At 44.6% G+C, this 25,113-nt stretch overlaps 1 protein-coding gene across 7 annotated transcripts in view; it reads left to right on the forward strand.

The window, feature by feature from the left end:
- Positions 1-25,113, forward strand: part of cobl (cordon-bleu WH2 repeat protein) — a 45,117-nt gene that overhangs the window by 3,479 nt on the left and 16,525 nt on the right. For 2 of the 7 annotated variants that reach the window (XM_068735520.1, XM_068735524.1), the window contains exons 3-9: positions 7,807-8,001; positions 10,053-10,263; positions 11,750-11,978; positions 13,344-13,388; positions 14,075-14,163; positions 14,546-14,617; positions 18,956-19,138. In XM_068735520.1, the coding sequence (XP_068591621.1) occupies positions 7,807-8,001; positions 10,053-10,263; positions 11,750-11,978; positions 13,344-13,388; positions 14,075-14,163; positions 14,546-14,617; positions 18,956-19,138 (1,024 nt within the window). Of the gene's footprint in view, positions 1-7,096; positions 7,180-7,806; positions 8,002-10,052; positions 10,264-11,749; positions 11,979-13,343; positions 13,389-14,074; positions 14,164-14,545; positions 14,618-18,955; positions 19,139-25,113 lie in introns of those variants that run through there. The other 5 variants (XM_068735521.1, XM_068735525.1, XM_068735523.1 and 2 more) reach the window with 5 other exon arrangements.

Here is a 25,113-nt window from a genome sequence, read left to right on the forward strand (position 1 = left end):
AACGCCATGTGTGTCTGTCAGTCCGTACGGCGTTTCCTAAAATACCCACAGAGAGAGAGAGAGACGCGGTATTGTAAGATAATGTAACCCTTTGGTGCTGGTTCCTTTTCCTGCCGGGGGTCTCAGACGATGGGATGTTTTCGAGACAAACACCTCTATTAGAAGATTACGGTTCATGTGGTTCCGCCACGAGCTCAGCCCTGCTGACTGAGGGAGCTCCATCTTTATTCTCTCTCTCCTACAAGAAGGCTTCACTGTATTTAAAGAGGGACATGTTTTAGTGTATGCGGTCACATCTGGATGTCTAGGGTTATTTTTATGATTGGTTAAATTTAACTCCTGTGAAAACTGAGATGGTCGAGAGAGAGAGAGAGAGAGAGAGAGAGAGAGAGAGAGAGAGAGAGTATTTGAGGCTCCGTGTTGAATATGTATCTGGTAATATCTGCTATGTCTATCATCCCCTGCTATAAATAGGGAGGGTGTGGATGCAGTGCTGCTACAAGCTTGTTCTTCTGCGCGGGTTAGAAGCTTGACCGAAGTACACGCTGAACTCATTAGATCAGAAAGCACACCGTATCACTTGTGTTTAATTTATGGGTTCAGTGTGTGTCGGTAGAAATGCAGACCTGACTGGTAACGCTTATGATTGTTGAACTTTGTTCCATGTGTGATTTATTCCTCTGAACACACGAGATGAAGTGGTCCACTTTCACGTTTTATAAGAACAGAGCCTCTGCGTGTGGAATCTACAATTACAGCAAAGTCTAGTGTGGCTCATGCTCTAAGTGGGAGTTTATTATAAGGACTGGCACAGTAGGATTACATAATGGATTCCTGCTCCGTGCCCTCTGAATGTATTCACTCCAAAGCCAGCCATGCCGTGATGCATCGGAAACATTTGAGACATCTAGACTGCCGGTATTTATAGATTGTTGTTCTCCTCAGTTCTCCACCACAGTGTCTCACCTTTGTGTCTTCTTCTGCTATCTGCCAACCTCTGTCCTTGGTGAAAGAACACTTTGGCAGACTCCCTTAACAACAACGTATGCCTGTGTGTGTGTGTGTGTGTGTGTGTGTGTGTGTGTCGCTCTCTATGTATCTGTATCCGTCGTACGGTGCGTCTGTCCCTACTGTGATGCAGCTGTTATGGGCTGCTGGCATTTATTTCAGGAAGCCTGCAGTCATATGTTAGCCATTGTGGTATGTGGGTTTGTCAGAGAGGAAGGCAGACGGACTGTTCGTAGTGTGTGTGTGTGTGTGTGTGTGTGTGTGTGTGTGAGCGCGCTCCAGACTGGACGGACTCTCCTAACGCCAGCTGACGTGCCACAGCCGCGGTATCGCCCGATAAGGCAGAGGCGGAGGAGTGAAAGCGTTCTGCTGCACGAGCCGCGATGCTTTTGCTCGCGTTTGACCCTTTTAACGCCGCCGCTGTCTTGATTTGACAGAAAGGGAAGTAGAAACACTGGCCGCCATGCCAGTGTTCAGCAACAGGTGTGGCCTGGCTGTCTTAATGTCTTTCTATGAAAAGAGCATCAATAAGCGCTGAAAATATCTTCCCATCACCTGATGGTACGGTTCACAAACCCTTTATTTGTAGCCCTTTCCTGCAGTAGATGTTTTCTTGTGTAGCTTTTCCACTGATTTGTATTTCCTTCAAATCAAAGGGTGCTTTTAAGCTGCATATCTGTAACAGTAAAGTGTTTTTCTTCTTGTTCCTCCAGCGGCAGCTCTCTCTCTAATTGAATATGCAGCTTAGGGAATAGTGAACAGACTAATTATTATTTCCTGCTGTTCCGCCTCTACATTCCACCTCTCCTTCCTTTCTTCTCTGATGTCGGGCTCCGCCCCATCTTTCCTCCTCTATTCCCCTCTCTTGTTGCTCTCCAGCCACGTGGGGCTCCTTGTGCCACCTGAGAGTCTCCCTCACACCGGCGTTCATTATCGCTCCTTCCCTTTTCCCTCTGCTGCGCCTCAGCTGTGGGCCATCCACAGGCGTTATGTCTGCTTGAGCTGGTGTGCAGTGTACATCTCATTTCTTAAAAACAATAGGCACACTGTAAATGTGACTTCATGATTTATTTATCCCTCCATATGTGGGTAGAATACATGTATCGATTAGGAAACCACAGTCATTAAAGGATAGCTGGAGGAGGTGAAATAACTTGAAACAACTGACATGCTAAGGAAAGAAGGAGGATACTTTTTTGTGTGTGAATAATAGTTGTAATAATAAATAAGTTCTCCAAAGGAGACAGAGAGGCATGCCGGGCTTCCTGCTTCTATATTTGGAGGATTATTGTTGTCTTGGAATATGTCTGTCATTAACCTGCCACAGCGTGCCTCCGTGTCACCGGTCACGAGAGGACAACACGACTGCATGTGTCAGGAGAGGATGCTCGGAGTGCTGTTTGCAGTAAGTGGATTTCTCTCCTTTAAGTAGGTGTGAAACAGATACTAGTGGGTCACCGGTGGCTGACTTAATCTGAGGTCACTGCAATGCATCGACGTTAAAGCCTTCAAAGAACTGGAAGGAGCGTCGGCAACCTGACTGACCCCAACGAGTAACCATTCATTAAGCGCCTGAGGTGTTGTCTTCTTTATGTCCCTTGGGTTCTTATGTTGCTGTTACTGACTAGAACAGATCGTACTGAGCTCTAACCTGGTTCTTTAAGTAGTTGTAGAGAAGTCACCGCTTTGTAATCAGGTGAACCAGGTAACACGCAACCTGCTAACCCTAAATATACTTTTTTTTTTTTCTTTATAATTTCACTTGAAACAGTTTTGCTCATTTTGCACTAAAGCCCTTGAATGAGAGTAAGTATTCCCACCTGTCACTCAAAGCGGCCACGCCCTTAATTATGCGTAACATTAAGCCTGAATATAATTTAAATGGATGAGTTGTATAAAGTACAGTTGTTTGGAACAGTTGTATTGGCTACAGAGACAAACATATGTTTTTGTTCCAGGCTGTAAATATGTGTATCTCCTCTTTAAAGTTGGCCGTTTTAACATGGAGGTCTATGGAGATCGACTCGCTTTTGGAGCCAGCCTCAAGTGGCCATTTGAGGAACTGCAGCTTTTGGCACTCTCACCTTGGCTTCATTTCTCAGTACCAGAGGTTGCCGCTTTTTAAAAAATCTTTTATTGATTTCAGAGAGTTACGTGTTGAGTTATGTTAAAACTATTGGTGGTTGTGGTGGATACAGAGGGGCCACACTGTCGCTGTCATTGAGCCTCTTAGCTCTGCTCTGTAGTGATGGTGATACGAGCAACAAGGCATATGCTGAATTAGGAAGTTTGAGTGCCTAGCAACTGTAGACCAACGCTTTACTGGGCTCACATGTCTCCAATACTCACCACTACTCACACTACAACAATCTCTCTCTGCACCTCCCTTGGTTTGTGTGTCATTTCTGCCTCTCTCTGCATCACTGCATGCATTACCCCCCCAAAAAAATCCACAGCTGCTGCTAAACTGAGGCCTGCACTCTTGCGCACTCAAGTAGTATAAATATAGGTTGCCATGGGCACGCCGTGACACCAGAGGGGTATGCTGTTAAGGCAGCGGGACTGAGAGTGTCAGGGGAGTGACTCTGGGTCCAGGATGTGTAGCACTCACACTGTGTCCAATGCACCGTGGGAGGGTTAAAGCTCAAGTGATGGGGGCGTGGTCTTGAAGTGGCACTCGGGGGATGAAACACGCTTACTTTGTGGATGTTTCTCCCAAATAATATGTCATGTTTTGAAGGTCTGAGTTTGCAGTATTGCTTTGAATACGTTTCACTCTCTGAGTTGCAGATCGATATGCTTTGACATTACTGTTATTGAACTTGTCTTGCTCAGGGTCAGAGGTCAGGGATCAAACCAGCATTGCTGCCATCAAATCATCAACCTTGCTATTGATCGTCAACCTCCTCTACCAGCCCAGCTCCTGCTGCCTCTTCCTTCTCAAACTGTCTTTAAAGGTTGATGTGTAGAGCTGCATGACAGCCAGCCTTTTACACAGTGTTAATGTTACTCTAATAATAATAATAATAATGCATTTTATTTTTAATGCACTTTTCATTCATAGAATCGCCCAACTTGAATAGCGCGAGTTGGGCGACTTATCATAAATAAAAGTAATTACTGCAAATGAAAGGCCGAGCAATAAAAACGCGATTCAAAACTGTATTTTAAAGATGCATGGAATGCAGCAGCACATGCTGAGTTTCTTTGCAAAGGATGCAGCCAGCTATTGTAAACTCACTAATGGATTAAGTAAAAAAAAAAATTGGTTTTGCTCCTCTCTACTTGCTCTAACACTGTATGCATTCTTTCACATCAATCCTTTATTAAATGCCACAGAGCTTTGGTTCCATCCATTGTTTATATTCTCAAAAAAAAAGTGTGTCATAGGGGAATGTAGGTCAGTCTGCGTTGTGTTTGTTGGTTGTCTTCATTAGAGGACGGTGGCTCATTGCTGTAGTGATCGTATTGTCTGTCGCTACAGAGACCCTCGTCTGACTGGACGTCCGTGTCTCTGACTGGGGGACACACGTCCGGCTGCTCGACTGTCTCTGTTACTGCTCCTCTGACTGCATGAGTTGAGCTTTGTCTGCCGCCTTCATTCACAGCTTGATTTACTCACTTCCACAGCGGACCTTGTTGTTTAGAGTGGTCCAGTCTGTCTGTCTGTCTCTGTTTTTCTCATGCACTCTAGCATTCTGTACCATTGCGCTGTAGGTATCAGTAACAGACTGACTGACCATGTTGGTTTTGCTAAATGAAATATCATAGAACACATACTAATTAAATGTTATATCTACCATTAGTTGTAAGGCTCAAGAGAATATTGGCAACAAAGAAGCCGACCACTTGTAAATGGGATTTGTTTTGGTGGGGATGATGCTGACGGAGCACATTTCAGAGCATAAACGAATATATTCCGTTATTTTTACCAGACCTTCGGGAGTTGGAACTGTTTCTATGGCTGGAATAAATAAAGTCACTGACGGTTGCTTTTTTTCCCCTCCTTCAGGTCTCCAGTGTGTCTGAGCAGTGTTATGTAATAACTTGTCAACACCTAACAACAGTAATCTGACTGTGACGCTCGTGGATTTGCATTGTGCTCACTGTGCCGCTGTGTTTCCAGCGCTCTTTTGGCCAAACCTGTAATTTGAGGGGCATTTCATTTGTTTTTGTTTTTTCGTACGCCCTGCAATCATCCGACACCTTTTTTTTTTTTTTTTGTCCATCGACGTGGGACAGTTTCAAACGTGTGTGTGTGTGTGTGTGTGTGTGTGTGTGTGTGTGTGTGTGTGTGTGTGTGTGGTGTTCATCTTGTCCTATATTCACCTTGATCTGTATCGTTGCACAAACAACGGTCCGACTCTCACATCCAGGCTCGACTTATCCCAAGTGACTTGATCAGGAGGCGTGGCTGTATTTGGGTCAGGAAGGAGGCACTCACTGTAAATGCAATTACACACACACACACACACTAACACACACACACACACACACACACACACACACACACACACACACACACACACACACACACATGCAGACACTCACATGCAGACACTCAGACTAATCTGTTAAAGAGGCTATCAGACAGACAGCAAAACAGGATGACTGCTCGGCTGCATATAGAGCCACGTCTACCTGCAAAGGTAAGGCTGTGAACAATTCTGAAGCACAAGTTCACCAAACGCGTTGATCTTGTTTACTCAGTGTTCGATCAAATATTGCCTCGTCTTATTTTATTCATTTAGTTTCTTCTCACTTATAGAGTGTGATCACGTAGCTCCTAAGACACTCAAGAGGATTGAGCTGTAGTTTAAGCTTTATTAAGAATGACATCGTAGATCATAGCTCCACCATCAACACTGCTGTATTATGTACAGTAATGGCCGCCATCCAAATTCAAGGCCGTGTTAACCTGCCTCCAAAATTCCATGTAGGTGTTCTCTGTTCGCTTTACTGCACCTTTGACAGTTTGAGATGAATTCAGCATCTATTTGTTTTAGATCCTTACCGTCTGAGACGTTCAGAAACACTTTCATTCCAAACCGATTTTAAATGAGGACAGTGAAATAAATATATCCGCGTTAATGCTGTTTAGTCAAGCGAAAAAGAACGGAGTGGTTCTGAAAGGTCCATTAGTAACCGTGTGTGTGTGTGTGTGTGTGTGTGTGTGTGAGTGTGTGTGTGTGTGTGTGTGTGTGTATGAGAGAGTGAGCTCATTTGTAACTCAGTCCCTGTAGCAGCTCAGCACTTACTGCCCCCCTGTGCCGGAGCAGGGTTTCCTGCCTTTACTCCCTCCCTCGCTCTCTCTCTCTCTCTCTCTCTCTCTCTCTCTCTCTCTCTCTCTCTCTCTCTCTCTCCTCCCCTCCCTCCCTCCCTCTCTCTCTCTCTCTCTCTCTCTCTCTCTCTCTCTCTCTCTCTCTCTCTCTCTCTCTCTCTCTCTCTCTCTCTCTCTCTCTCTCTCTCTCTCTCTCTCTCTCATCCTTACTCTGTGGGAGACGAGGCTTTTCCTAAAGGAGTCTTTGTGCGAGTTAGAGAGAGAGAGAGAGAGAGAGACAGAGAGTGAAATGCTATGGTGAGACAGGCTAGAGGGAGAGGAGAATACTGGCTGACTGTGTTAAGCTTGGCCGGGGCCCAGTCCCACAGCTTCACAGAGCCCACTTCTGTTTACCTTCAAACACCGGAAAAATAGGAACGTTTCACTCATTTACAGGTCTCTAAGCTGCTCATTTCATTCTCCGCTTGTCTCTAAATGCACTTTTAGTCGGAGCACTTTGCAGTTAGTGATCAGAAATGCTCCGCACCGTGTTTACACTCCTGACTAGATCATAATCAAATGCTGTCAAAGCGTGAGGTGAGGCCCGTCACTCTCCATGAACACGCTCTACATTGCATAACGAGTCAATGACACGATGGGTCGTGTGGGTGAGAGTCGGTTGATATATCCGACTCGGCCGTTAATGGTTAACTCTCTAACTCTGGCCAGGTTAGAGTCCGCTCACACGCTCTGCTTTGCCTTTTAACACTGGGCAGGAGCGCCCTGGATAACACGCCGCTGGATTTAGCGTTGACGCGTTCTCTCGGAGAGAGTGCGCCTCGTCCTCTGAGCTGGATTTATAAACAGCCTGACGTGATAACACTTAATCGACACGAGGACGTGTTTGTGACGTGAGTGGGGTGTTTTTCTTTTTGTTATCTAGGGCTAATATTTGTGCTGCGAAAGGCCGAGGAGGGAGCGCGTGCTGCGCAGAGAGTTTGTCGATTTCCGTCTAATCAGCTGCGTCTGTCAGGCGAAGCGCGGCCGATGTTGAGCTTGAGGTCAAATGGGTAGAGAGGGCAGCGTCTCGTGTCATTGACATCTGACACAGCTCCGTCCGCAGGAGTCAATCAAATACCATAAGAGCCTCTACGTAGTGCTGCTTTCAAACGCTTTAGGAACAGATTGAACAAGCAGCTGCTCAGGGGTGGATCACCTCCACGACCAAAAGCATCAGCTCAGCATATCTGATTTCGTAATGGAAGTGAGTCACGAACGGAAACAAAGTCGTTTGGTATTCAGGCTGCTCCCTGAGTAGCAGTGGGCTGCTGCTCATTGCTCAGATGACTCCATCGAAACATCTTGTGTCCTCTATGAATCCTATAACCTATAATAAATACCCTTTTATTTATTTTTTTAAGACATACTCTACTAAAGTCCCACATGGAAAACGTAGTACGATCTAGGAAACTACAGCAAACACCCAGAAGTTGATAATATTATATCCTCTGTGTATCTTTGCCGTTGTCGTGTCCCAGGAAGAGAATGAAGGCACGCGCCCCACCTCCGCCGCAGGTCCCTCTACCCGCCCCGCGCCACATCTTTAGAAACGCCGTACCTGACGGGGGAGGGGCGTCAGGCATGGACGCCAAGGAGAACCTGCTGAGGCCCACTGTGGATTTACAGCTAACCCTGCCGCAGGGGAGCCGGACGGCAGTGACTGAGGACGGCAGGTGAGAGGGGCAGAGAGGGGCACAAACTGAATCTCGGTGTATCGCCCTTTTTTCGGGGGGGGGGGGGGGGGGTTTATGGTCAATACTGTTGTTTGACAGGAACATGTCCATCCATCCGTAGCTACATGAAATGATGTATATCTATAGATACGAGGATCTTAGCTATTGCTTAGCTGAACAATCGGATTTACTGCAGACAAACTGAGGCTGGTTTGTTGTGGTCGCTGTGCCAGTGGGGCCTTTTCAAGGGGTCCCGTTCCCAGTCTCAGCACAAGCTTTATCCCAGAGAGTCCTCAAATGAAGGCTGTGCTGCTGGCGCCCTCTGTCCCTAATGAGGTTCTCTCATTTGGGGCAGAAAATCCAGGGATGCCTCCTCAGTACAGAACAACATGGTGCTCTTTTGATAAGCGTGTGCAAAGGTTAGGCTACTAGATGTCAATGCGCTACCTCTGACTAGAAGTAAAAGTAAGTAATTAGGATAGTTTTATCATGTTAATAAAGGGAACTCTCTGTTTCAAAAGGTTGCGGTTAGTGTTGCAGCCTTACTCTAGGTTTTTTGTGGAAAGGAATGTTTGATATTACATTTTAGCTACAAAGGGGGTGTGTTTACAGCTCATGAGATGAAGGCAGAGGTGTCATAAATATCTGATACTCAGGAGCACAACCCCCAACCATTGCTCTAATCACTTTATTGTACGAGCTTTGCAAATAAAAAATATGATGTAAGAACAGTAAACGGTGTTTATGTTTGGTTATAGTTCAAACTTGCATATTTGTTGAAGGTTTTGATGCTTGTACTGTAATGTGCAGATCTGATTATAGTGTTACACCAATGTTGTGTCTTTATAGTATACGGTTCCAAAAATTCAATCTGCAATAACAACTTCAAGATGCAAATAATTATTATTATTTATTCATTCTTTTTTATAATACATTTAAACCAGGAGACCATTTATACTCCTAACGTTTTAAGCTTAACCTTCCCCAACCTGTCATGATCAATGTCATGATCAATGTCACGATCAATGTCACGATCAATGTCACGATCAATGTCACGATCAATGTCACGATCAATGCATAACCAGGTCAAACTGTACACATTTAATACTACGTTCCACCTTTGGATCGTGCTTGTGTTGCGGTCTGCTAACTCATCTTAAGGAGCACATAGTAACACGCAGCACACCGGCTCTGTTGATTGTGGTTTTAGTGATTGTCAATGGTGTCCTTTGTTGGCGGTAGCTCCCTCACTTCTGTCATCTGATCTGCTGTTCCTCCCAGAACACATTGGAGACCGTCTCTCGGTTTCTTTATCTGAGGACTGACAGGTAGTACCGCAGGCCTCCTCATCAGCTGCACCAGACACACAACCAGACACACAACGCAGCGCAGAGTAGTCATGTCAACAAGTACATCATTGTCCTTATGTCTCTATGTTCACCGTGTTTTATTGTCAGAGGCTCTTTTCAGAGTTTCTGTCGAGATGAACCGTACAGATTAAATCTACAACGGCTTCTGTTGTTGTTTTTGGGCCGTTTTGTTCTGAATTCTCCTGCTAAAGATAGACGAGGAAAACCGTAATATTACATTCTTCTTGTATATTTCAAAGAACAGTTCTTCAAAATATGGTTTTAGGCTCGTGTTCAGGTCTGTCAGGATGTTCACTTTCAGGTAGTATTAGTAGTAACAGCCCAACATGACCAATGCATATTCACACAGGAGGAATTGTCACAAAGACAGCCTTTTAATCTTCAGGTAGAAATCAGAGCTATGGCCATTCAGTCTACAGTCTGTCTGTTTATCTCAACTGGCCACTCTTCCTCCTGAGAGCACCAGCTGTGAGTGTGTCTCTGCTTTTCTTATGATGGGTGAAGTTATTGCTCTTCCCTTTAGCAGAGCTACAACTAAGTTAGGCTTTGTAACCCTATCTTCTCTCTGGCCTCCCTCTTATCCTCCCTCGCTCCCCGTCTCCTCATGTGGTTCTTTCTTCCAAACCCCCCCCCCCCCCCCTCTCTTTCACTTTCTCTCCCCTCCCTCCCTCCGTCTCTCAGTAAGGCGCTGATGGACCTGCTGGTGGAGTTGTGTAGCCGACACCATCTGAATCCGGCGCTGCACACCCTGGAGCTGCTGTCGCCTGAGGGCCACTCTTTGGGGTTCAAGCCCAACGCTCTGCTGGGCTCCCTCGACGTGGCCTGTGTCCTCATCAAGGAGAAGGTCTGGGAGGAGAGAGTGGTGCGCAGACCGGCGCCCAAAGTGCCAGAGGTGAGTTACGGCGGAGCCTGACGGTGTTATACGTTTGTGTTTTTTTGGATGTTCTACATGTCACAGCAGTTATTAAAGCTGTCGAAACTAGGTTTGGTTCGGTTTGGCATGGATTCCTGTGGAATTAAACAATAAGAGTGTGCATAATAACTAGAAATGAAAAGAATACCCCCAGATGTGTGTGTGCATAGCTCCTTACCCCGTCGCCCTCTGTAATGTCCGTCCCTCCTCTCTCTACCTTTTACCTCTGACGGCTGGCAGAAAGCAAGGCCAGTGAAACCTGTAAGGGCCCATGCTAAGGTAGGACGCCAGTTGGGATTAACTGGCCTAGCATGACATTGGAGTCACTTCTTATTCACTGCTTTTTCAGTCTTAAGTGTGCCTTTTTTTCGTCTTTATCGCCGGTCTTGTTGCCATCTGGGTTTTTTTTATCTGGAGTTATTTCGACTGAGCATGAGTCTCTTTGTCTGCCCCTTTTTCTCTGCTCTCCTGCTACAGTTTGAATATTTGATGAGTGCCTTACCTTTAGTTACCATGCATTATTTCTCTGCTCTTCTCAGGGCTCGCTGGTTGCTCTCTCTCCCTTTGACCCCGCCTGGCCTCAGGCCAGAGGCCGACGCTACTCCAGCCTCTGCTCTGTAGACTCTCTCTCTATCTGTCTACACCAGTCAATGCAGTCTAATATGACATTTAGAGGTGATTCTAATGTGAAATCTACCCGCATTGACAAAAATAGGGAGGACAAAATGTAGGAAAAGACATTTCAATATAAGGTAAAACTGTTGATTTTTGAAAAATGTCCACCACTTTCATCCAGCAACACCAACCAGCTTGCCCTACTTTAAGATAAGGACCCCTGAACCCCTCTGGAGTGTGTTTTGATAGAGGCCGATGTGAACCACTTAGTGATAAAGGCCGAGTGGCCCTTCTGTCTCCATAATAGAACACTATGTAATGTGTAGGTTTACACACACACACACACACACACACACACACACACACACACACACACACACACACACACATATCCAATATCACGTGCATGAATGCACACACATATGCACACAGATATCATCATCTCTGGTCTATTAAATGCTCCTTTTTTTTTCTGTCAGCAACCAAAGTCTAACCTTAAGTTACTCATTGTTGAAGTGTCTTTACTTTCTCCATCTCTGCTTCTCCCATGTTTTATATTTCACGTGTTTTGTTCTTGCCCTATGATACCTTCAGGCTGTCTGCTCATTGAGCTTTGATTCTTTTTGTCTCATTTCCTCCCAGCGATGTAGCCAACAGAGGACCTTCACTTTGTTGATCTTTTTACACTCTTGTCATCCTACCGGTTCACTGCAAGGAGAGGAAATCCCTGTTCTGTGACTGCAGAATCTGAAGATGCCTCCAATAGTCACAACAGTGAGCCTTAATCAGCCTTCTATTTCATCCATTTCATCCGTTTCTTCTCCCACCATTCTCCCCCTCTCTACGTCAGAAAACGGTGCGTTTGATGGTGAACTACCACGGCAGCCAGAAGGCAGTGGTACGGGTCAACCCGTTTGTACCACTTCAGGCTCTGGTACCGGTCATCTGTGACAAGTGCGAGTTCGAGCCTGCGCATGTCCTGCTGCTGAAGGACAGCATCAGTCGCCACGAGTTGCCGCTGGACAAATCTCTAACGGAGCTGGGGATCAAGGAGCTCTACGTACACAACCAGAGTCTAGGTAAACCTCCAGCACCTGGTTCTGTTTTCTTTTTGGGGGTGGGTTCAGTCACTTTTACATTACTTAATATTCAATAAAAACGGAAGTTCCCAGAACAGTAACCACACTTTTACAAAGTGAAAACAACGTTTCAACGTTGTCCTCCTCAGCGTCTCCAAGTGGTCTCATAGTTGGTGCTTCTGTCGCTAAAACAACCGGATCGCTTTCCATTTTCCTCACAACCTGGCAACAACCAACAACACAGCAGTAGGACACGCTGTATTTCTTTCTCCCCCACAGTTACGAGGGTTGTTCCATACCGGGGATAGTAACTTCAGAGAACTTACATCGATACTCTTTGGTAACTGGGGATGGCTGCCGGGTAAAACAGAAGCGCTATCCTCTGGCTGTTTTGGTCAACAATGCCGTAAATCGAGCCCTCATTTCCCAGGAGGTGGAACCCGGTGGCAGACAGAGCTGCATAGTGAAAGCGAGGTTTCCAGGGAACCGATCTAAACACTGAAGGTGTCATTGTTCAATAGCTGTCACATTGTGCAATCGTTATAATGATAAGTTAAAGCAAAATACATCATCATAGCTACTTTAAATACATTGTAAATGAGATGAAGAAATGGTTATTTATATCGTTATTTACATAGCAATAGCTCAATTAGCATATGACAACACACTGTGTGGGTGTTCTTCTATGCTGTGAAACGGGTGTCTATCAGCATTACAAGGCATTAACGCCAAATACTGTTAAGGAGTGTGAATAACATTAAAAATCCCCTTCAAAATAAAAGCACAGGATTTTTTTTATTTTTTTTATTTATTCAGGCAAAGACCCACTGAAAACGGGTCAGCGACCCAAAAGTAGGTCGCGACCCACCAGTTGAGAATCACTGGTATAGTGCATGTGGCCGCTGAGCCTGAATCCCTGCCGTCTACACAGCATGGTGCCCTCCGACCTTTTCGTGGAAAATGTTCTTATAGGGAATAAAGTTTGAACGTCAACAGTGTTTACTTGCCTTTGCCTTAACAGCGAGTAGAATAAACTGTGGATGTCACGCATATCCCAGCCAGTAGCAGCCATTTGAATGGATTCCAATGCAATGAGCATTGTAAATATAATGATAATTAGAATGTTGCGTTCTTTATGTAATAGTAAGTTGAATTATCACTAAGATCTGATATCGTGGGTCATTACCATGGTAACAGTCACACCCAAAATTCCAGATACTGTTGTTGTCACAGAGAGTGATCGCAGAGGAACAGCTCGGGGTTTATGGTCATGACGGATACAGGCAAGGACATTGAGAACATTACTCCAGGTCAGTTATCCAGTAAATGACTTCATGTGTTTTTAAAGCTCGTTGTGTTTTCCAGTTCTGCAGCCTAAACGGGCTTCTGCTCCAGCTCTGAACTACTCAGGTATAAGTCATGACCCGTCTTAAGTCCAGCCCTTTAACCCAACGCACTGCCGCTTGCTTATTAACCCTAAGCTTGTTTACGCTTGTTTGCTTGCACCCGTCTCAAAGAAATCATGTTTTAATGTTTTAATCTTGATGCTTGCGTAAACATCATCTATGCCGGTCAATCTGAAATGATTTACTGTTGACTCCAAATGACCCTGTAGTATAGCTCTGTGATTGTTTTAATTGGTTTACCTTCCCTCCCTGCCCTCAAGTCAACAGCGTTATCGCGGCACATTCTCACTTAGACAGAGTCGTTGAGAGAAATAAAGCTGCAGCGCCCTCTGCTGAGGAAGCTCTTTGTGAATAAAAACAGGTGGAGCATGTAGAGCGTTCCAAAATGTTTTAAAACAACCAGTTACAAAGCGTGCAGATAAAGTAAAGCACATATATTAGATATCATATGAATCACAGTATCCTACTGTCTTGGCAATCCCGCTCTGAATTCTCTTGTTATCTAATTAACATGCATGCTGTGATCATTTGGCTCTCATTTCTACTAGATTCCTCTCAGACGTTCTCAGACTGAACCTGACTTCTTTTGCTTCTTTTGAGTCACTTACACCATCATGTCCAACTCCTCTCCTCCTCCTCCTCCTCCTCCTCCTCCTCCTCCTCCTCCTCCTCCTCCTTTTCTTTTCATAGACTCCATCCACTCCAGTACTACCAGTTTGAACAGAGCAGAGAAGAAAGGCCTCTTGGGTATCTTCCAGTTCAGCAGGAGGAAAACCAAGGTAACACTCCAGATCTCTGTTGCTGCTTCTTTTTTTTTGGGCAATTTGTTTATGTTTTAGTATTCTTCTCCCTCTTTAACATTTGCCCTTTTATCAGTGTAATTATGTTTTATTATCAAAGTTGAGCATACATACACAACGATGCATTGGACTGATAGAATTAACAGCACCCTCTAATGTCGTCATAACTGTCCACTAAGAAGTTTAGCGTGACTCATTTGCACGAGTCCTGTGGGAAATGATTTGTTGTGTAATAATTAACAAGCTAACCTTGAGCGGTGCGTGCCATTCGTGCTTGCTCAGACTGATAGCCGAGGCTAACTGGCTAACTGCATTGCTGAACGGTTGAATGCTACATGTTAGCTGTGCCTTCCGTTTGCAGACTGACACAACATCTATGGACATGGATGACTGTGACGATAGAGTTATCCAGATAACAGACACTCGATCTAACGTAAGTACGACTAACACATCTGACCAGGTCAAATCTAAGGTCAAATCTAAGTGGGATTTGGTTTTGTTGTGATTAACTCGTCTCTGAAGCATTCACATTCATAGCTGGTCAGTGAATTTTTGCCGCACACCAGTAAGAAAAAAGTGAACTACAGCTTCACGAGCGTGATCCTGAAGGCTCTGGCTTCTTGGCTGCAGTTTAAATGTCCTTTTTTTAAATTATTATTATTATTATTATTAAGTCATTTATACAGACACACCTACTGTAGCAGGAACTACCACAGGAGCACTTTACCAGGTGTTTTACGTGTATGCTTTTCGAAAGCTGCAGCCGCTAAGTTAGTGTGAGCTATAGAGTCGTAATAGACACATTTATGGGAAATATGCCAGGTTGAAATATTTCTTTACGCTCAGGGCAATCTTCACAGAGTAAGGCCTCCAGAATGGCTGTTTGCTCCTGTGCAATGTTTATTGAGTTGTGGTTATGTGCACTGATGTCCTCCAGAGGGCAGCAAGGGCCTCCTTTGATTAGTCAGCGGCACGTCCAAAAAGAGGAGCTCCCTCTTTACTTTTCTTTCCTACAAATAAAGTACTGCGTAATAAAAGTGTTAGGTAGCGGTATTAATGAGGGAGAGTACAGTCTGTGGATCTGCGTACACAGCGGCCCACATGACTGGTGTTGACCAGCTTTGGGGAGATTCTCAACAAACTGGAGTAAACCGCAAGATAATCTCCCTACATCCACTCCAGTGTGTGTGTGTGTGTGTGTGTGTGTGTGTGTGTGTGTGTGTGTGTGTGTGGCGTTTACGCACGTTTAGACGCCGCGTCAAACGGCTCTGTCAGATCTGTAACTTAATCACGTTCATTTGATTTTTGGAGCCATGAACTTCAGGTCAGCAGCAGCCATCTGTGGTTCACCTCAGATCAATACGCCGTTTGATTGTATTAGCTGGAAAAAACACTCTGGTTCACTTCTCTGTCCGGCCCAAGAGCAAAGCTTCTGGAAGGACTACTCCACCCTTCCACATCGAGCACATGTCTCCTCAACGTTGAGTTGTTTTCGTCGTCATCGTCTTCCTCAAGATCCAAGCTTTCCTTTGGGTCTCCTTCGTCTATAGACACATTTATCTTTAAATAACAATAAAGGAAGACCATAGAAAATAGCACGGCGGAGCATGAATTAGACAGAGTATGGGGCATTTGCTTTGATGTGAAATGTAATTTTAAAAACTGAAATGTATAAGACAGTGGGAGCTAATTTATATGTATTAATATTGCTATTTCTCAGCCACTTCCAGTGGGCCGTAGTGCAGCTTTTTCTCTCTGATATGATTGTTTTTTCAGCCAGGGACTGTTATCAGTCCACACACATGCATTCGTGCACACAAGCACACACACACACACACACACACACACACACAGAGTGTTATCAGCCTAAAGGCATCAGATTACCCTACCTTGGCTACATTAGCACTAAAAGCCCAGCCTCTTATCTCTAATTGTTCATTAGGGGCTAAACTGCTGTGTGTGTGTGTGTGTGTGTGTGTGTGTGTGTGTGTGCGCGTGTGCGTGTGTGCGGTCTTAAAACACTAACATGTTTAGATAGCATCATGTTATGGGGCAGTGCTGGCTCTGAAGCAAGCTCACTTCTTGTTTCTTGTTTCTTTGCTGATTATATATTCGTTTACTGCTGATTGGCCCGTTGAGACACAAGTATCTCAGAGCAGCATTTTGGCCATAACCAACATTCTCAAAGAGGCGGGGATTTTGGGCCAACGTTTAGGTGTACGAGTAGAACACTTTTTGTTCATCCTATCTGCTCCGACCTCCTCACCCTCCCGTCACAGCAGTGACATGCAATTACAACATTTGGAAGCGTCACGACTGTGAGAGCATTTTTCAGACCTCAAAGCTCCAGTACCAATGATATTCAATTATTTGGCCAGCAATAAACCATGACTGTACATGGATTAGAAATTACACAAATTTCTGGTTTTCAGGAATTTCTCTGCGGCGTTAATACTTTTGATATTATCATTACTCCAAGATGAAGATGAAGATGCATTTCAGGTTCATAGATATTAAAGTATGGCACAGGTCTGACCTATTCTGTCCTAATCACGCTCACATTCACGCCTACGGGCAATTTAAAGTCATCGATTAACCCGGTAAACCCGGAGATAACCCGCGGTGACAACATGCAAACTCCACACGGAGGAGCGGAGCACCCAGGGGTGCACCCAGGTCCCTCTCGCTGTGAGGCGACAATGCTAGATCCAACACTTAAAATGAGCTCTTACAATTCACACGTGAAGCAGGTTAACTGTCATATGTGTGTGGGTCATTGTGGTACTATATGTATTTATGTACTTGTGTTTGAAAAGTAATTTAACTGGAAGTCTTGTCTTTGATGACTTCCAGTGGTCACCATGACATCACTGCTGGGCGTGGCTACAGGTACAACAGTGATGACAGGGAAGCAGACGTTCAAGTTTTAACCATAGAGGGCAGTGACACATTGCTTTTCAGTCAGGAGTTGTTCCTGAAGCGAGTTGCCAAAGAGCAGAAATGTTGATCTTTTCTGTATTATATGTTGTATTTAGCTCAGCCTGTAAGTCGTCCTCAAGTTATCATTCATTTGCTTTAGAGGAGAACTTCTCCTCTAGGCTGAAGCTAGATTAACTCTGATTTAGCAGGGAGTGATTCTGATACTTTTAACATTTGCATGTGTGGTTTGTAGTGGGATCAGTCACATAAGCGCTCAAAAGCATTTCCCCAGAAATACCGTATGCAAGTCATGGCACTTATGCAGAAGTTCTGCAGAAGTTCAATACGCTCGTTTGAAAAATATGCTCTTTGTAATTATGAGGAGGACTCCCCAAAATGCTGTTTGTTACAGCTCCCTTTTCCTCTCCCGCTGTTTTGACAGATTTCAGATTGTTTACCAGAGGGAAGGAGCAGAAGAGAGCAGGTGAAGAAGTCAGACAGAGTTCATGAGAATTCTCTGCTTTGAACCTTATATTTTGGGAAGGTGAAAGCGAGCTCCTCTTCTTTTAGGATTCCAAATAGAAATCACATCAATCCGTCACGTCCTTCAGCGTCTCTGTTTTCTGCTCAGCCGGTCCCCGTCTGCCGTCTCCCTCACCTCCTCCTCACCCTGTTCTCACCTCTGTCCCACAGCGTAGGGAGCAACTGACAGTAAACACTTTGATTCCTTTCTTTAGTTCGCCGTGTTCTTTTTGTACTGTGTTAACGTGCTTGAATGTTTTAGTATATATATATACAGAGGTGAGATCTGGTGAACATATCTTGCTACACTATCTCTTTAAGTTCACTGCACTACACCAGAATATTAATTTGCGTGCTGTAACAATCCAAATAATACAAACATATTTGTACATAATGTGAAATGTCCCCAATGTGAAAAAAGCTGCAGACATGCCTGCTGCTCTACTCAAGGCCTCCCCCACTGTGAGATGTTCTAACCTTGGGTCCAATTAATTCTAATGACCTGAACTTTATGTTCCTTTTTTTTTTCTTTTTTCTATCCAGGCATTGTCTGAACGCATCAATTAATCTGCTTTTAAACACGGTTCTTTTCTTAGATCACGGGGGTGTGAGTCATGGTTTGGTGACCCCCGTGGTGCCGAGGCTCTGTACCGAGCTGAGCCACGGGGAGACTCTTTGGGCTCTCTTTGGTCACTTATTGAAAAACATTTCTTCTTTTTTTTTCATCCAATGTTTTTGGTCAGAAGCAGCGGATGTAATTTCAACTTTGTCAAATGAATGTTGCAATAATAGTTGTTTGTCAGGCCTTCAGAAATGTTGATTGCATGCATAGTATATGTGCTTGTATGCATGTTTTTTACACTGTAAAGGAGATCAGTTGAAAAGTTCATCTAGATATGAAATACACGCTTATGATAGCCGTCGCTTTTAAATCATAAAATCAACCCTTGAACTCAACAGAACCAGTGATTGTTACTTAGCAGGATGTCTTCCTACGTAACACTTTTCAGTTGTTGGGCTTCTGATCTGTATTCTTTTAGTTTTTTTTAGGATTATTGTGACTCACAAGACACAGTAATTGATATAGAATATGATTGATAAGCTATAAGGATAATGATATTGTTATAACAAAGCCAAATACTTCCAATAGTCTTTGGAGAGGCAGAGATCTTTCAAGGCATTTCAGTTATGGGTGGCACAACAGCAACATGACCAACGTATACGCCTGTAGCTCAGTGGTCATGTGTCTGACTCACCAGCGAAGCGTCCTTAAATCTCCTACAGTTGCATGTTTGTCACCTCGCCCTCTTCATTTTGACATCACCCACAGGGTCTGTCCACCGCGTCAGGGGTCCCCGGCGTAGAAGACCGGCCCAGCACCTTAGGCCAGTCTCAGTCTGTCATGAACCTACCCAGGATGTCTCCCAAGGCCGAGGCCAAGAAGAGGAGGGCCCCGGCGCTACCCGGAGCCCCAACGCCCAGCATGGGACACGCTAGCTGTGAGGGCTACGAGGTGAGGGGATTCAAAGAGCCGCGTGTCGGTCAGATTTAGACGCATCGGTGAGATGGTGCATACTACTAACGGAGCCTTCATGGATTAGTTCAGTGCTTTGCGTCATAACATAAAGCTGGGTTCTGAATTGCGTGTAAAACCGTAATGTATACGGTACATCTAGTGCTGTGAAAACACTCGTTCATACCTGCAGGACGAAACTCACACACAAGAAAAGAGGTACAGAAATAAACTGATTATTGTATGAAGACCTACTTCACACACACATATCATTTTTCTACTTTTCTACCAGTTATGTAAAACATCCCTCCGCTCTCAGGAGGAGCAGTAAATGTGAAAGCTGCAATCTTTCCTTCGGGTGTTTTGGCCTGATCAGCTCCTCACGGTCAGAGTGACCTGTACCGTCTACATTAAAGAAACGGCTCCCTCAAGTCTCATTATGGTGTTATGGCAGCATGCTGGGAAATGTTGTTTAGCAACCAACATCCTTCCTCCCTCCCTCCCATAATACGCTTTGTTTTTTTCGAGAAGCAAGTGTTATTGCTGGATGTTATGGAGAGGAAATTCAGTTCTCACGACGGCGTGGAGCATGGTGTTGTGCTCCTTTGCTTAATTAACTGAACTGAACTGAGAGTGCAGGAGCAGGATAGGAGTAAATCAATGGAGGGATGATGGGATTTACAGCATCTTTTGTTCTTAATAAGTAATTAAATAATGCCACAAAAGCACACGGATCATAATTCATTTCAGTCCGAGTGTTTTCCCAAAGAGGCGATCTTTAATCTATTTTTGGGTGAACTTCAGCTGAGTTAAAATATTCCATTATCTGCTTGCTGAACTTGGTGATGGTAGAGCAAGTTTAACTGTCACGTAGCTGCCAGTGGACCATTTCAGAAAAGTATAAATACGGCTAGTTTTGATTGTCAGCCGAAATTCTGAATGCGTCTTTCCTTTATGGCAGGTGTAATATTCAAAATAATCAATATCAAATAATACTCAAACGAGGTCCAGTTAGAGAGAATGTCCTCCTGTAAAGGTCTGGAACATCACAATGAGGTCTGACCTGCGCTGTGATTTAGTTCCATAACTATTGAAGTAGCTACCAGTTGTATTAACGTCTGTATGTAGTCAACGACTGACTGACAAATCAAATAAAGAAAGTTCAGTTGAATCATCTCAACATTCATCGTCAGTTTTCAAATTTAACCGGATGAATTATAAATATTAAATACTCTAATAATAAATAAATGTTCTTTTCTCATTTCAATTACAATAAGATTTAAGAATAGAAAACATTACATAACAGAAAGCTTCTGAAACATGTTCATCTTAAAGTAAAGTACTAATAAATGAATGTAACTGAACTGTCCTGCAGCTTTAAATTCAGTTCATTCATTCATTGAAGTGATGTCACCGGTTAAAACAGAAGCACTTCGTCAAAGTTTAAAATTCCCAATTATCTATCGGGTTATAAGTCCAGGGTCCAGACACAACGGGGTCTGGGTCCGCACCGCGGTCCGCCTGTTAGTGACCCCTGCTTTATGACTTTCATCTCCACTGAACTGTAGCTGTTTGGTCTTTTCTTTCTGCAGTGTGACTCTGTTAAGAAGCCCCTTATAGCTGCCCTGATTGTTCTTAGTGCGGTGCAGATGCTTTATCTGTCCACCAGAGCTGAAGCACTGACACACCACCGTCACAAGAGCAGCTTCACGGCAGGGCAGGTCGTGTGAGGACTTGATGACTGGACTAATAATAGATCTCTCCATGTCCCCGTCTGCCTCATGTATATTCATGCGTGGCCATACTGCGGTGCCATACCGCCTCTCCGGTTCCTCGGCTTGAGAGATCGAGGGCAGGCTGTCGCTGCGTCCTGCTGGTCTCACCAACAGGTTCGGCCCGACAACAAGTCAACAAGTGACACGTAACGTATACCTAATACACGAGAACAACAGAAGAGCAACATGTCTGCTTAATGTACATGCCTTAAAACAGTTAAGCTGTCACCCTAGTGATTAATAGATGAATGGATGGATGGAAAGAGGAAATGATTGACAGGTTGATGTTGTTTCACAAGAAGGGAATATGTGATTAGCCGGTGTGATGTGAGGACGCCGCAGAGGTGTGAGGCGTTGGCAGCATGCCTGGCCTGTGTTTGTGATTTAAAAAGGATTTAGTTGCATGACAGTGATGGGAATAATAGCAGCTATGGCAGGTCTCCTCAGGACAGTTCGTCGGGGGTTAGCGGCATTCAGCAGCTCTGCGTGACTCGGATCCGTGGAGCAATTATACACCAATAAATCAGTTCACGGTAGCGTGTCAGGATGTCGAGCTGTACGTTCACGATTCACTAGTTTAACAGATGTACAGGTGTGTGTTTGCGATGGAGCAGGATCAGGCACGTGATGGCAGATCCCTGGAGGACGGCTCCTCGTTGTGGACCTCCCCTCTGAGCCCAACAAGCTAGGTGGTCAACCAGTCGTGACTCACAAGTAATAGACATCGACATCGCATCATAAGCTACACGGGTGATGAGATTGTTATAATGAAGCTAAATACTAACGGCAGTCATTTAAATCATGAATTAACGTTATCTAACACGTCTCTTTACGGTCGACTGCTATATTTAACATTTCACTCATTTTCCATACGTTGGTGGGCTTTGGTTTAATTTCCTTAAATACTTACTTGAGTAGTTTGGATGAGATGAACATGTTGGTATGTAATGTTGGTGTCATTGCACATGTTTCACAGTGTTTGTATGTGTGTGTATTTCTTTTTTTACATTATATTACACAGTCACAGCATTGTATTTGAGACTTTCAGACGTTGGATTGCTTTCAGGGCGTTCACGCTCTTATTTCATCCGCAGTAATGGAAGCAGATCTTTGACCTTCTCGATGTCTGAGGGACCGGCCGCTTTACACAGTAATGAGAATGTGAATAGCACTAATGGCACTGAAAACTGATGACGCAGCGTTCCAGGAAGAGCGTGAACGCCGTCTTTCGACTGCTGGGAGAATCACATGTGTTCTCGTGCCGGAGTCATCAAGGAGCCAGAGAGCTTAACAGTTTGGTTCCTGCGGCTTAGCAAACAACAATCTGTGTCTGTCTTTATGCGAGCAGCACTGATTTAAATGATGTTTTGGAACATCGAGTGCAGAGAAACACAACCTTGTTTTTTTGGGGGTTGTTGTTTTTTTCCAGCGGCGATAGGCAATCTGATATTGTGGTTTGGAAAGAAAGCCGTGTCTACGTCGCCTCTTACGATAAAGGAGTTCAGAGAAATCCTGAGCTTTCTGCTTCAATGCTCAGTAACAGAAGGCGCTTCCTGAGTGCACTTGTGCCCGAGTGTGTTGTTTGTGTGTGTGTGTGTGTGTGTGTGTGTGTGTGTGTGTGTGTGTGTGTGTGTGCAGGGAGACCGAAAGATAAAGACAGACGACTGAAGCAGACAGAGAGTGAGAGAGAGGATGCAGAGCAAAAGAGGGTCACAGAGAGCCAAAGTGAGCTAACATCAGGTCTTATACGTGTGACTTTATTCTAGCTGAGCAACATTAACTATGCATAAGCTTTGGGATCATATTTCCAAAAATGCAGTAGTGCATGAAATCGGGTTGGCGTGCCCTTTGCACCACCCTCACCTTCAGGACACGATAGGAGAAAAAGTTGACCGGAGAAGGAGCGGCGCTGGCGTTCAGAAGGTGAAGCGGTAGTAAGACCAGCGGCAGTAAGCAGGCCGGGAGAAACGATCACAAACGTTTAACCTGCAGCTTATTATTACATGCATATAGAGCTGGAACAAAAGCCTTTCAATAGATGTTTAAAGTAGCCAATCAATCGAGATCCAACACAGAAACATCTCTGGTTTTATTGTGAGACCTAAAGCCAGGAGAGGGAGATCCGAGCCACACGGAATCTTGTGAAACCACGATGTGTGGAATTAAAGAACGTTTCTCACGTGGAAGAACACAAGTGAACCGTGTCTGCCGGCAGCTGCATTCGTTACAGTTGTTTGCGATTACATTTCTCAAGGGAAATCCAGCTGTCAGATCTGACAAAGCTTTGCCCGAGGGCAGCTCTGACGCGACGTGATCGCTGATCACATCTGACTGATGGCAGTTTGCCTCGCCGTGAGAGACGGAAGTATAGTTTCAGTATTTGAATCAATAAGCGCTCTGTTTAGTCTAAACTACGTGTTTTTGTGTGTCTGGGACGGTCGTCTGGACGTGTGCGTGTGCGTCCGTGTCATGCATTGTATGTACTCAGTTGTGCGTGTTAAACAAGCGGAGCGTTCTGCCCGTTACTGTCCTCACAGTCTCCTGCGTTGCATGGATTTGTTTTTGTACGCGCAGCATTCCTGCCTGTGTCTGCGTGGCTTCTTGATTGATCGAGCTGGCTAGCTTCTTTTTTTTTTTTTTTTCTTCTTCTTCTTCTTCTTCTTCTCCTCCTCCTTCTTCCTGATGATCTGTCACTGTGTGAAAGTCGAGAGTTGGCAGCAGAGGGAGGCTTGTCTTTCACGGCCATCCATCAGTCACGTAATTGTCTACAACGGTAGCTAACTTTAATCTGCTCTAATGCACAGCTCTGGTTTAATCAGCCAGACTAAACACAAGTTGCTGCTGGATCTGTGCTCAGTAATGGAGTTTCCTTTCTCTGCGTCTGTTTTTCTTCTTTGTTTTGTCATCCATCTGTCTTTTTTTTTATATTATTACCCCTCCATATGAGCTTTTCTTCTGCTGCACACCCTCTGTTTTGTCTCTTTTACAACTCTTGTCGACTGTTCACAGCTCCAGCCGATGAATTCACCCCCCCCATACATCGTCAAAAGGGCTTTGATGTAATGACAAAAAAGATGTGATGCAACACATGTTGTATTACAGCTTATATATTCAGATTTTAGTCAGAATATACACAAGATGTGCATGGAAAACAAAAATCTGAATTATTTTGACCTCATTTACTCTTGTGCTGCTATTGAATTTTGGCCTGTGTCATGCTAACAACATGACCACTCTTCACAGTATACTGTACTGCGACACATGTGAGTGTGTACTACATGTGGCCGTAGTGAACCGTAGGCAGGATTCCTCTAAACGTGTGGATTTGCAGCAAACCGATGATCAGGATGTGTCTCAGTCGTAGAGAGGTAACCAGTCACTGATCTGTAGGGATCACAGTTAGAAAGCAGTCAGTGAACAACCCTTTGTCTGCCTTTTGCCGCGTTGACGTTTGATTCATCATTTCAGTCGTTTGTCGAGGAAAACTTCTAAACATTAAAGTGTAAGAACTTGCTACTGCCAAGATGTTATCCGACTGTGATTCCTCTAACCTAACTTCTAAACATTCAATGTATGTGGGTTAGTAGGACAAAGTAGACGACAATGGAACTGGGTCAGCCATGTGTCTCCTTATCCTTAGCTAGCCTCTTCTACGCCCCCCCCCCCTTCACACACACATTGTTTAACATAAAACTCTTTTCATCATACGTCCCACACATGTTCATTATGACACACACACACACACACACACACACACACACACACACACACACTAACTGTCTTCCAGTCGTCTGTTAGGATGTTGTTGACCTCTGTGCCCTCATTGGTGAGACAGTTCAGCCGCTATTATTATCCCTGACACGCTCATACATACACATACATGCAGATATGAATGTACTTGACATGCACAAGCACCCACAAATACAGTTTGACCCCCCCTCTCTCTCTCTCTCTCACACACACACACACACACACACACACACACATACTCCATTTCACATTCCACATTAGCGCGGTAATGTTGCCCTGTAACAAAGCCCCTCACCCATCAAGAGTCCTTCGAAACAACTGATGAATGGTCACGCCACCAGGTTGAAGCCTCCATGGGTGGCCCTATCTGATCAACATGCTCCAACATGGGGCCTCTCGAAACCGTAGAGTGGAAAATTTAATGGACACACCAGACTGTCCCTGCATGGC

Source organism: Cebidichthys violaceus, unplaced genomic scaffold (assembly GCF_023349555.1).
Source record: "Cebidichthys violaceus isolate CVI_PGR_0920_01 unplaced genomic scaffold, fCebVio1.0.p SCAF_7, whole genome shotgun sequence".
Taxonomy (NCBI): Eukaryota; Metazoa; Chordata; class Actinopteri; order Perciformes; family Stichaeidae; genus Cebidichthys; species Cebidichthys violaceus.